The sequence below is a fragment of the Myotis davidii genome, unplaced genomic scaffold (assembly GCF_000327345.1).
Source record: "Myotis davidii unplaced genomic scaffold, ASM32734v1 scaffold1363, whole genome shotgun sequence".
NCBI classification, from domain to species: domain Eukaryota; kingdom Metazoa; phylum Chordata; class Mammalia; order Chiroptera; family Vespertilionidae; genus Myotis; species Myotis davidii.
Genome location: NW_006294347.1, coordinates 68681 through 82762, shown reverse-complemented (window position 1 = coordinate 82762; position 14082 = coordinate 68681). Strand labels below are relative to the sequence as shown.

Genomic DNA, 14082 nt, shown 5'->3' with positions numbered 1-14082 from the left:
GGGAAAGATCCTGTGGATGGCTTCACTAACAATGTATTACTTTACACATCTCTTAACTAGTGTAAGGAGACCATCGACAGTAGCTTTATCTATAAACAATAACACTGGCTAAATAGTAAGTCCACTCAATTATACTAAATTCTACCCTTTCTTCAAACATGAACGTTCCGCCTTCTTTATCAAGCCAAAATTTGAACCTCTCGTTTGGCACTCCCAGGAACAATCATGCTCAGATCCCTAGGGATACTTGTACAGCTCAGAACAATTATACACGAGTGGAAGATGAAATCCAGTTTGCAATCCACCTGGTCTACCCAGAGGGGACCCCTCTTCTAGTTGTGCAAAGGTGTGTTAGAGGCATGGCTTCAATCCCCAACTATAAGGAAATCCATAAAAGATGAGGAGCATGTCTTCAACCTCTATCTGTCTCCATTGTCACAATATGATCTCATGACCCCTTCCACCAAATTGTTTTTGCTGTTTCTGCCTCTACAGTCCTTTCCTTTCCTACAACCTCTATCTTAGTTCAGGCATTTATTTCCACTTGAAGCATTGCAAGAATCTAAGCAGTTTCTCTGCCAGCAATATCATCTTTTCTTTCCTTTTTTTTTTTAAACAACACACTTAGCTGGTTAATAGTTAAAGCGTAGCTTTAATGTTTTTCCACCTTTTTGCCTTTTTTATAATGCTGCCCCGTAGCCTAAAACTTGACATATCTAAATCCTGTCTATTCTTCATGTATTTTCTAAAATGCCATTAGCTTTCTCTCTTCCCCAAGCTGTAATGAATTGCTCCTGAATAAAAGGCAGAACAATGTTTCATACATATGACCTCTAAGGCTTTCTTTGTCCTTATATATAATTTGTGTATAGTTTTTCCCCTACTAAATTATAAACTCTCTGATTGGAAGAAATGGGAAGAATCCAATTTCTTGATGTATCTGACTCATAATTTACAATTATCATTGTAAAGGACATACTCTAAATATTTGTTGCAAAAGGGAAGTGTTTATAAGCAGAAGGCTCCCAGTAGGCTTCTAATTATCCAGTTGCTGACTTCTGATTGGTTACTAATGGACCTATGTGTTGTGGGGGAAATGAAGGCATGAGGAAGATATACTTTACCTCATCTTCTCCTTTGCATCTTCAAAGCTTTCAGATACGAAGTAGACATCCTGAAAAGTTGTGATGAGACATTCCTGTTGACAGGTAATCTTGGGGTCAAAGGGCTTCACTTTGGCATGTCCAGAAAGTGCATGCTGGAAGACAAAGAGGTAGTGAATCAAAGAATACTATCCATTTTCATATATCACATTCTACACACAACTGCCAGAAGCAGCACACCTCTGGATGTATTACTAATGCAATGGTCCCAACCTACAATTTCACACTAATTTCCTACAGCCCTATTTAACCCACAATATTATCCAGCAAAACAAATGGCTTGCCATTCTCTATAAATGCCTCTCAGTGGTTCTCAACCTTCTGGCCCTTTAAATACAGTTCCTCATGTTGTGACCCAACCATAAAATTATTTTCGTTGCTACTGCTATGAATCGTAATGGAAATATCTGATATGCAGGATGGTCTCAGGCGACCCCTGTGAAAGGGTCATTCAACCACCAAAGGGGTCTCGACCCACAGGTTGAGAACCGCTCCTCTAGATCATCTCCGTTGTTTTAACACTCTTCTCCATGAGGGAGACACCCAAGAATATTTATTTATTTCTGCATTACGTTACCTACTTTCTACCTGCACTAGTTATTCCTATGCATGACTTGTACCCACCACCAAGTGGCAGGCTCCTTGAGAGCAAGACAGTGCCTTGGATTTGTGCCATACAAATTCATTTTTCAACAGCCTAAATTTATTCCTTTATTTGCTAAATAACAAATTTCAAAGAACTCCCTAAAAATTACAGAAGTTCTTTCTAGCACATAAAATGGTGAGGAAACATCAAGACTTCGTAAGCAAAAGCTTTAAAATACTTTTTTTTTATTTTAAAGTTACACACACACACACACACACACACACACACACACACCAGAATATTTGGGAAATAGAAAAAAGTATCCCTTAAATAATGTTTACTGTCACCCTAAGTAATTTCCATACTAAGCTCTTGTTCAAATCCACGAACTATTTCAGGTCATATAAGTGATAGTAAGTGAATATGGTGATGTGCAAAGATTTACAACTCTTACTTTGAGTTCACTGATAGAAGACAGTAAGCCAGCACCAAAAACTCTTAGCTGCCCATCTTGTTTACACAGACCAAACTCCACAGTGAAAAAGTAGCACTGCAAAAGGACAGAAATATTACTTTCACATCCTGAATGACTAAATTTAAGACAAATTACGACTCTTTGTCACTGTTCCAAAGTATCCTGGGATAAAGTTCAAAACCCCCAGACTAGCTTACAAGGATTTCTACAATCTGCCCTCATTCTAAACCAACACTTCTCAAACTTTTGTTCCCAAGATCCTATCCACTCTTCAACATTACCGAGGACGCCAAAGAATTGTTGTTTATATGGATTATAGCTACCTATACTTAGCATATCAAAAGTTAAAACTGAGAAAATATGTAAATGTTTCATAATTAATTTTAAAATATAATAAACCATTTTATGGTAACATAAATAACATGTTATGCTGTGATAAATTCCAGGAAGGCAGGAACCAGACCTTCCTCATATTTGTATTTGCAGCATGATGTCTGGTACCTAGTACTCAAAGATGTTTTTAGCATCATTTTTTGGAACCTATCATTTTTCCTGGAAAAAGAAGATATAGAAACTATTAACATTATTGTGCTCTAATGTTTCTCTGTCTTTTTTAAGCTCATGTCTTTTGATAGACCTTAAAATTTTACATCCTCCTTTAATATTATTTAAATTAAAGATGGGCCAAGACACATTTTCTGATGGTCATGTTGAATATGCACTTTTAAACTATGCAAATACCCATATCCCACCCCAGTCAAGAATTACTGATCTCTACAGTCATTTCCAGTTTTATACCGTTGCCAGTTTTTGAACAGCCTCCTCTGAAGCTCCAAGGGATGCCAGGCCAATTTCTTGGGAGAATTGTGCAAAACTAGGTTCAGCCAAGAGGGGGACATGACCTAAAAGTTCATGGCAGGTATCTCTGAAAAAGAGGTACAAGTCTGTCAAACTGTGATGCTTACCATAAATGCATTCATCAATCATTCAATGAAATTAAAATCAGATCTTAGTTTTATTCAAATTGATCAAAAGGTATTACTTTGGAAAAGGATCCCAAAGGACACTAACCAAATAAAGGAACAGTTTTGCTTCAAAACCTTGGCCACTCGCAAACCCACACATGTAAGTACATACAGATAGCCACAGATGTCCACATACTCCTCTACCCCAAATCAGGTCTCTGCTCAAATGTTATCTTCCCTACAAGGCCTTTGCTGACCACCCTTTCCAAAATAGCAATCACACACACACACACACACACACACACACACACACACACACACACACACGAATAGGCAGGAATTCCTATGAGGCAGGAATTTTTGCCTGATTTTTTTCAGTATTTAGACAGTCGTACATCCTCTATGCTAAAAACAGCACCTGTCACCTAACAGGCTGTCAAACAACAATGGATAACATATATAAAGCATAGATCATGTATTATGTGCCAGGAACTATTCTATTTCACATGTGCTAATGTATTTCATCTTCACAACAGTCTCATGAGGTAGATATCAATATTACAAGCAGCTATCTGATGACTGAATGATGGAGAAGTACTTACGGCTCTGGGGTATACAGGGGATCTGAACTGTGTCTCACATACTGTGTGCAGTGGAAAACTCGAAAGGCTAAACCTGATAAGAAATCCCTTGATGATAAGTAACCAGCCACAGGACGGATGGAAAAACCTGTGCGCTCTGCAAAGCAAGGAAAACACAGAGACAGTCTTCACCAGCATAGGCCACATACTGCCCCACTGCAACTCGGCCAGTGGCACCAAGTTACACTGAGAGAGGACAGAAAACTAAAATGTATCCTATGTGGACTAGGGGAAATAATCATTACTAAGCACTTACCATGGCCAGACAATGAATTACACTTGCTACATATCACCTCCTTTCAGGTTTTCAGCATGAGTTATAGTTTATTCTCCTCGTTGTAACAACTATAAAACTGGGGTTCCACAACTCAGTAATGTGCCCAAGGCCACACAGTGGATGGTAAAGGTAGGAAGAGAACCCAGGTCTCCTTACTCTACACCTGTTAGCTCCCTAAAGAGTTTAGAATATCCCCTAGACAGAATCTATTAATTGAGATCAGAACCATTTTAGAATCTATGCCATTTTTTCGCCAGTACTGCCTCTTATAAAGCAGGTTCTTTATTTGATCAATACTGGATTGTGGTCTCCCATTCCCCAACAGCCAAGACTGCATGTCCACTGCAGAAGTGCTGCCAGGAGGCAGCCATGGCCTGGAGACCTCTACAAGCTCCAATGTTGCCCGTCATCTCAAACCCTCACACTCTGTTATTTCAGCTACAACCAGTTGCTTTGTACTTGGATTCCCCCACTCTGACAGGCAGACTTCAGGGTCCCATTGAACTTAACACAAGGATGGAAATGTTCTACATTCATACATCCTCTACGCCTAGAACAGCACCTGTCACCTGTGTGCCATATGTGACTACTGAGCACTTGAAATATGGCTAGTGTGCCTAGGGAAGTACCATTTCCAATCCCCTTAAGATTCTGCGCACTCTCTTCTACATTGTCCCTCTTCTACATTGACACACTGTTCTGATTGTCCCTCCTCAAATGTGGTGCCCCATACAGGATCCAATACTCCAGGACAGAGTACTGGAAAATTCTTATCTCCCATATCACTGGACATTATGCCTCTATTAAAAATTTTCTCATGCCCGGTCGGTGCAGCTCAGTGGTTGAGTGTTGTTGGCCCATGAACCAGGAGGTCACGGTTTGATTTCTGGTCAGGGCTTGTGCGCTTGATCTCCAGTAGGGGGCATGCAAGAGGCAACTGATGGATGATTTTCTCTCATCACTGATGTTTCTAACTCTCTCTCCCTCTCCCTTCCACTCTTTGAAATCAATAAAAACCTTTTTAAAAAATTCTCTCATGACCCACACAGAATTCAACATTCCCCTTAGGAAAAAATTTAATTAGCTTATTACCTTTTAAAAAGTTTGAAACATCTTCCAACTGTGGGATATTATCTTCCCGATATCCGCAATACTTAGAAAGCAAAGGTAAGTTTTGGAGATACTCTCTGCAGGCGTGGGTTGGGTAAAGCTTATTGAGCTCTCGGAACACAGTTCCCCAGGTCTTAACCTCCTCCTCAGTGAATTCAACTCTAGGAATGGGGTCGCCACTAGCAAGAGAAAGAATTAGCATTCAATACACAGTAGCACTTATTCTCTACTTACTAAATGAGCTTAATTTACTCTCTTCATTGACTTTATCATTTTAAAGTTGGATAAGTTATTTTTGTAATACACTTACTGTTTATAGTTCATAGCCAAGTCTGCAAAATACTTCCGCCTTTTACGGTAGACATGATCTTTGAAGCCCTGGTAATTAAAGAAAAAGTTTTAAATATTCATACTAACATAAACTTGACAAATGATATTTGGGAAACATTTTCATTATTATCTGAGCTATTATATTAAAGAGTTACATAACTTATTTTGAGCAAGCATTATTTAGAAGTTTATGATTATTTTTATTTTAAAGTCAATGCTATATGACAGCTTTATACCATAGTGGCTACAAAGGTGAAAGATACTACAGATACAGCCCTGGCTGATGTGGCTCAGGGGTTAGAATGCCTACCCATGCACCTAAGGGTCTCGGGTTCCATTCCTGGTCAGGGTGAATACCCAGGTTGGGGGTCCAATCACAGTCTGGGTGCATACAGGAGGTAATGGGTGGATGTTTCTCTCTCTCATTCATGTTTCTCCCCCTCCCTTTTGCCCTCTGCCTTTTTTCCCCCTTTCCCTCTCCCTTCCTCCCTCAATCTCTCTCTCTCTCTCTCTCTCTCTCTCTCTCTCTCATCAATGGAAAAAAACTCACATCCTCCCATGAGGATTGAAAAAAAAAAGATACTATAGATACAAAGATACAAAAATAGCATAGTGACTACAAAAATAAAATAGTTTGAAAAATAAAAGCACCATTTAATTAAATACAAGCTTTATCCCAAGTATAAGATTTTTTTTCTTAATCACACAACTGATCTCTTTAGCTAGAGATGTTTGCTGTCTTGTGTATATCTTAAAGCTATTTAGCACACTTTTCATATTTGTTCATGCTACTTAGCACACTTTCCACATTTCAATCTCATATATGTTTATTTGTATGTGTGCTTTATCTTTTCAACTGGACTGTGAACCACCTGGCAGGTGTGACATTTATAAATTCCAATAGTTACTCAATAAGATACTATAGAATAAATGGATGGACTGGCTGGGGGCTAAGGCAGTGCACAGGCACATTCACAGAGCTAACAAGTGTAGAAGCTAGATTAAAGCCCTGGTCTATGAGACTTCACAACTGCACTCTCTGCTCCCCTCCCCTCCCAGGATCCTAGAGCTCCATACGCAATCCTAACACTCCGGTTTATTAATTCTCCAACTCATGCCTGTACTGTACCCCCTTGTAATTTCCCAAGGAAACAATGTCCTAGTTCATCAACTGCCTGATAATCAAATTATGCTGGGCAGCGTAGGTGATACATTTTTCCATCCTGTCTTTGCTCCCCTTTCCAATAACCCACGCCCATTTTAATAAAAACTGACTGCAGCTCATGTCTTTATTTTGGAATAACTCTTTGAATAGCTCTTAATACTGGGAATGTCAGGCATTGAACAGAGGCTTTGGAGCCAACAAGTCGGATGCTCTTCAGGCAGTTGGTCTCAATTCCACCAACAGGGGGCTCTACTAAACTCCCTGAAATCCCAATTGAAACAAGATGCTGTTTAATCTAGAATAAGCGCTTTCTCCAAAAATGAAAATGTTGCTCTTGAGTTTTAGTTTGCTTTAAATTATTGTCATGAAATTTTTTTTATTTATTAAAAATACTTACAGGATGGTCTGCATCCAGTTCAGATCCATACATCAGAACTCTGTTGGCACAGTGGTCCAGGTCAGAAATCTTCTTTGGAAACCAAGGAACCATTTCTATACCTGCAAAATATAAATACCACCAACACCTAAAGAGACCATCTGAAGAAGGCACTAAGGAAGAAGAAATTAAGAAAGTCGTACATTTAGATAAGATTTTTAATTTTTGCTTGTACATTGAGGCAAAATTTGTACAAGTAAACTCTATTTTTAATAAGTATTCAAATTATTTTAGCTTAAAATTTATAAGGCTTGATTTCCTAAATGTTGAAAAAATGCTATACTTTGCTGATAGACCAAAAGTTCAACAACAAACAACATTTTTTAAGCTACATATTTGACCACCATAATAAGGCAGAATCTTGCCCTAACTGGTTTGGCTCGGTGGACACAGCGTCGGCCTGCGGACTGAAGGGTTATATTTTTTAAAGGCAGAACAAGGGGTAAATTTAATAAGAAATGTGAATGTTTATTTTTGTTGATGAAAAGTATCTTAGAGGTCATTTATGCCTTTGCCACATTGAAATTCTCACCATCCCCCAGACATTCTGGGTTTTGCTTATGCTGTTCTTCTGCCTGAAACACCTAACCCCCTCCCACTTCCTGCTCCACCCGACCCTCCTGCTCTCCTGAGACTATCCTCCTCTGTCCAAATCAAAGGAGGGGACCCTGACCCTGGAGGTGGAACTAATTCTCTGTCATCTGGGTTCCCGTGACACACTGTTTCTAATATTCTAGAAGCTTTCTTTATGTTTTAGTATAATGTATCTGTAACATCTGTCTTACAGGAAAAAATGGGAACACTCTAGGGTAGGGACTATCTATTTTTGTATCCTCGTTTCTTAATAGAAATATTGGACACATGCCAAAACCGGTTTGGCTCAGTGGATAGAGCGTCGGCTTGCGGACTGAAAGGTCCCAGGTTCGATTCCGGTCAAGGGCATGTACCTGGGTTGCGGGCACATCCCCGGTAGGAGATGTGCAGGAGGCAGCTGATCGATGTTCCTCTCTCATCGATGTTTCTAACTCTCTATCTCTCTCCCTTCCTCTCTGTAAAAAATCAATAAAATATATTAAAAAAAATATTGGACACAATTGGTATTCCCTTAATATACCAATTTGTATATTGGTATATACAAATATACAAGGGAACTCATCCCTCTCTGAGAGAGGAGAGAGGACTAGAACTGGATCCTTCTTCCTTCAGTCGAATGCTCTTTCTAACATACCCAGACATGATATTCAAGAGCTTTAACAATAAATACAACAGGGGCACCAATCACATCACTCGAAAGAGACACAAGCAGAGGGCTAGGCTCCTGCTCCGCCAGGTGTCACCCTGTCTCCGTGGCAGGCAGGGGAGTCCTAGGGGAGCATAGAGCAACAGGTGGGAAGCACTCAAAGGACTCAGGGAAGCAGCTACCTGACAGCCAAAACGAAAGTATTTCAGTGTTTTAGTAATTTACACCACCATACGAATACAGAATTGGAGGTTTGTGAAATCAAGAAATGCTTGATGATTTGAAAACTGAGACAACTTAACAGATTTCTAACTATCCCAAATTCTATCATATACTTAAGGTTTCCTTTTTCACTTATCTCATACTTGATAAAATGTTGCCTTATCATTTTTATTTAGAATTTTGAGCAATTCTATTTTGTCCCCTTCACTCCCAGACTATAAGCAATTTAAAGAGACAGTGTTTTGTTTTTACTTTCATTCTTCAAGATAAATATAGGATTGGACAGAGACGGACTGAAAAAAGTGAAGGGATTAAGAAGTACAAAGTGGTAGTTACAAAGTAGTCACGAGGACATAAGGTACAGCATAGGGAATACAGTTAATAATCTATAATAATAAAAGGGTAATATGCAAATAGACTGAACAGCCATCCAGACGTCCTTCTGGACAACCTTCCAGACAACCTTCCTGATGAAGCCGGGGCTGCAGCTGTGGGATCAAGGCAGCCATGGCTGCGAAGGCCTACTCTTGCATGAATTTCATGCAACAGGCCTCTAGTATTGTAATAACTATGTATGGTGCCAGGAGGATACTGGAAATATTGGGGGGGGGGGAGGTAGACACTTTGTCAAGTATATGATTGTCTAACCACTATGCTATATGCCTGAAAAAAATGCAAAATACTATTGACTATCAACTGTAATTGAAAAATAAAACATTTTAAGTGAATAAATAAATAAAAATCACACGTTTAAAAAAAAGATAGGACACATAGTATGAACTTAATCTTCAGAGCAGTATTTTCACTTTTCAAACTTACCATCCTCCTTCATGGCAAAATTATCAGGTGGATTCACACAGAGAACATTAGTATTAGACTTCAACAGATGAAAAATATCACTCAATTGTTCTCCGTTGATATCACAGTCAACAAAAATCTCAAATTCCGAGTTTCTTCTCTTGGATTTTCGGGACTCGATGTGCAACAGGTTCACACGCTTCTCCTGTGGAAAGCAGAGGGTGAAGCTTAGGTAGGACCTCAAATGGCGACTGTCTTGGAGCAGATTGCTTTCATTACCGCTAGAAACCAAGTCACACTTGCCACAATAGGGAGAAAAGGCTGTTTTTAGTGATTGCAATCGCAAAATAATTCTCCCTAAATATTAGGTACTATTCAAAAAAGTTTGAGAAATTCATCACATCCTCCCGAAACTAATAATATTCATCAGAAGTGCTTGGATTGCCAGAATTGATTGTCCTTCAAAGGGAAATACCAAGTCTCTTATATAAAAAGAAGCTTTTGAAATTTTTCACCAATAAGGCCGATTTCAAACAGTGATGCTAATGTTAGGCCTTTAGAAAAGTTTCCTTTGCAAAATTGCATCCAATAAAATTAGATGAACAGCTTGAACACAGAGTATTTAATACCTCAAATCTCTTAAGCTACATACTTAGTAACCAGCTAAACCAGATTGCTTCTTCTGGTCTCTTCATGACACTCTGAGCTGAGGGTGCCATATGTGCAAACCTGTGGGAGGAAGGGGTCTTCTCTTGCCAATTTGAGTAGCTGAGGGAAAGCACTGGTGACATAATGAAACGTAAGAACGAGGCACCCAACAGATTTTCATCTAAAATATGAGAAGGTTGGAGTAGTTGATCTGCAATACCAACCACTTCAATCTAAATTAACTTAGTGACAACCTATGTAGCCAGGTAAGGGCTGTGAAGCATACAATGAAGGGTAAGACACACAAGGAATTTATACCTTGTTGTCTAACACACAAAAGACTAAAAAAAAAATACAAGTGGTGAGTGTTCAGGTGCAGGAAATGTTCGGCAAAGGGACAAAGCATCACGGGTTATAGAGAGTAGAAGTTTCCATGAGCAGATAGAAACGAACATGAGTCTTAAAGAACAGACAGACTTGGAAGGCAGAGGGAAGAAGGAGGATTGCAAACAGGAGAACCATACGAGCAACGGTAGAGATGAAATGATAGTTATCAGGGAATATGAACCAAAAGGAAAGAGTTAGTATAAGGGATGTTGGGAAACTAAAATAGTCAGGGTTCATCCTGGAACATGGAATTGATCATAGAATCAACAGAAGAAAACCAATTACAAAATATACGGGCATGATTAGGAGGAAAGAGTTTTATTGAATATATTTCTTATGGATTTTTTACAATAAGAATATATTCTTAAATACTTTCTGAATGATAACTTGAATAAATATAAAGCTAAAATATGTTTTGTTTTGTTTTAAATCCTCACCCGGGGATATTTCTCAATTGATTTTTAGAGAGAGTGGGAGAGAGGAAAAGAACAATTAATGCCGTAGCCAGTTTTGCTCAGTGGCTAGAGCGTCAGTCTACAGACTAAAGGGTCCCAGATTCTATTCCAGTCAAGGGCATATGCCCGGGTTGTGGGCTTGATCCCCAGTGTGTGTGTGGGGGGGCGGGGGGGCTTGGGGCGCGTGCAGGAGGCAGCCAATAAATGATTCTCTCTCATCATTGATGCATCTGTCTCTCTCTTCCTTACTCTCTGAGATCAATAAAAGTATATTTTTTTAAAAAGAACAATTAAGAAGTTGCCTCTGGGGAGTGGGACTGGGGATATAATATGTCGGGTTTTAAACAATGCTTTTCAAACTCTTCTAGACTATTTGTCTATCTCTTAAATTTTTTTTATATTTTTTTTATTGATTTTTCACAGAGAGGAAGGGAGAGGGATAGAGAGTTAGAAACATCAATGAGAGAGAAACATCGATCAGCTGCCTCCTGCACACCCCCCACTGGGGATGTGCCCGCAACCAAGGTACATGCCCTTGACCGGAATTGAACCCCGGACCCTTGAGTCTGCAGGCCGACGCTCTATCCACTGAGCCAAACCGGTTCTGGCAATCTCTTAAATTTTTAATTTTTTAAAATATTATTTCAAATGGCTACATAACAGTACATCATGTGAATATAAACTTCAATTTTAGAATAGCGAACATTTGCCTGGCCAGTATGGCTCAGTGGCTGAGCGTCAAACTATGAACCAGGAGGTTATGATTCAATTCCTGGTCAGGGCACATGCCCAGGTTCCAGGCTTAATCCCCAGTAGGGGGCATTCAGGAGGCACCTGAGCAAAGATTCTCTCTCATCGTTGATGTTTCTATCTCTCTCCCTCTCCCTTCCTCTCTGAAATCAATAAAAATATGTTTAAAATAGCTAACGTTTACTAATAAAGTACTTTGAACCATCCTAAGCATTTACATATATTAACTCTATTGATTCTCACGATGATCCTATGAGGTAGGTAGGGTTCTCGTTTTATAGATGTAAAGACTGAAGCACAGAAAGGCTAATGAATTTTCCCATGATCACTCAACTAATAAGTGACAAAGCAAGAATTTGAACTCAGGTGGTCCACCTCCAGAGCCTACAAGCTTAACCCCAAAGAGAATACCTATTGTGAGGGCAGGCACTGGGTCTACTTTATTCAGGCTCATATCCTTCAGGCACCTGGCACATAGTAAGTACTTAATAAATATTCCTGGGCTGCCTCACTGACCCCTATTTTCTTAACATAGATTTATGGAAGTGGAATTTCTGGGTCAAAAATGTGAACATTATGGGTGGGGGGAGGAGTTAGGGCTGGATGAAGGTGGAGAAAGGGGAGGAATGAAGACATATGTAATAATGTCAACAATAAAAATAAATCCAAAAATAAACAAATAAATAAATAGAAAAGAAAACGTGAATATTCAAGGCTCACAACATTACCAGATTGTTTCACTACACATTACGCTGATTTGGCCTCACACCAAAGGTGTATTTAAGGGCCAAATGCATTGAAGCTTTGACAATAGGAAACAGTATAACTGTAAAAATCTTTGCTATTTTGCTATATAAAAATGCCATTAACTGTATTATCAATACACCATTAAATAATATCATTAAAATTTTAATATTTTAAAATTAAAATGTGCTTCTCCAAAATCTAGAAGTAAATCTTCCTTTCCCCCATTTAAAAAAACATATATTCTTATTGATTTCAGAGAGGAAGGGAGAGGGAAAGATAGAAACATCAAAGATGAGAGAGAATCATTGATTGGCTGCCTCCTGCAGGCCTCACACTGGGGATCAAGCCCACGACCCGGGCATGTGCCCTTGACCAGAATTGAGCCCAGGACCCTTCAGTTCACAGTTTGATGCTCTATCCACTGAGCCAAACCTGCTAGGGCTCTTCCCCCACTTTTTTTTATTAGCTATTTGTACCTCCTCTTCTATAAACTGTTTTTATTCCTTGCCCATTTGTTAGAAATAGTTGAGAAATTTAAGTGCTTAAGAAATTTCTGTTGTCCAACTCTGAAGAATTTATAATATTCTACATTTTAAGTATAATTTTAGAGACTCGTTTTAGAGAGTTTTATGTAAGATATGGAGAGTGCTTACCTGGAAGATTTTCAGTGCTTTTATAAGCCCTCCAATTTCATTCTTTAAGGAAAAAATGAGAGTTGCTCTTCCTTTTTCTAAAGAATGGTCTTTGTTTTCCTTATTGTCTTCAATCATGATGAATTTGGTATAGTTCTCTAAAAATAAAGTATGAAAATACAGGAAAAGGTCTAAAAAAAGTGCAATGTCAACTATATTTGATAATTTTTGAAACAGTGACAATATTTGATAATGTTAACCAAGCTTTAGTTTCCTCACCTGTAAAACATGGAAATGCTTATATATTTTGTAACACTACAATGAGGCCAAAATAAGATAAAACATTGTCAGACATAATCCCTAGAATGTTATAGGTATATAATACACATTAGTGGTTTTCTCCTTCTTTCTTTCTTTCTTTCTTTCTTTTTTTTTTCTTCCCTTAACCCAATCCTTCTTTTGGGGCATGACTCAGCCCATAGGCTTCTTGCCGTCTTCCTGACTTGTAGCCTGAACTGGGAGCTCTTCCCCTATGAAAGTCTACCTCCTCTCCCCCGGCTCCAACCCCACAGTTTTAGCACTTTATTATACTGGGTCTTGTATGACTTCCCCAAATGTTTCATTCATACATGCCTTGTCTTCTAATAAGGCAGCAAGCTCCTTCAGAACAAGAGCAAGGCCTTCTTTTCTTTGTAAATTTATGCGCCTCTGAAGTTGTAGACACACGTAGACTGGAGGCCTGGTGCACAAAAATTTGTGCACTTGGGGGTGGGGGGTCCCTCAGCCCAGCCTGTGCCCTCTCGCAGTCTGGGACCCCTCGGGGGATGACCCCCTGCTGGCTTAGGCCTGCTCTCCGGGGGATTGGGCCTAAGATGGCAATCAGACATCCCTCTGGCAGCCCGGCAGCCCTCGGGGGATGTCCACTTGCCAGCGGGGAGCAGACCTAAGCTGCAGTTGGACATCCTTAGCGCTGCTGAGGAGCCAGGAGAGGCTCCCACCACCACCACTGTACTGGCAGCCGTCAGCCTGGCTGTGGCTGAGCAGAGCTCCCCCCT

General features: G+C 39.5%; 1 protein-coding gene across 1 annotated transcript in view; it reads right to left on the bottom strand.

Moving 5' to 3' along the window:
- The window catches only part of TPH1 (tryptophan hydroxylase 1), a 20074-nt gene that overhangs the window by 1788 nt on the left and 4204 nt on the right, over positions 1–14082 (bottom strand). Inside the window, exons 2-10 of the mRNA XM_006768407.2 lie at positions 13049–13185; positions 9430–9613; positions 7110–7210; positions 5528–5595; positions 5200–5396; positions 3792–3927; positions 3023–3149; positions 2204–2299; positions 1125–1258 (exon numbers count right to left, since the gene is read on the bottom strand). Coding sequence (XP_006768470.1) covers positions 1125–1258; positions 2204–2299; positions 3023–3149; positions 3792–3927; positions 5200–5396; positions 5528–5595; positions 7110–7210; positions 9430–9613; positions 13049–13165 — 1160 coding nt within the window. The 5' untranslated portion in view covers positions 13166–13185. The remainder of the gene's footprint in view (positions 1–1124; positions 1259–2203; positions 2300–3022; positions 3150–3791; positions 3928–5199; positions 5397–5527; positions 5596–7109; positions 7211–9429; positions 9614–13048; positions 13186–14082) is intronic.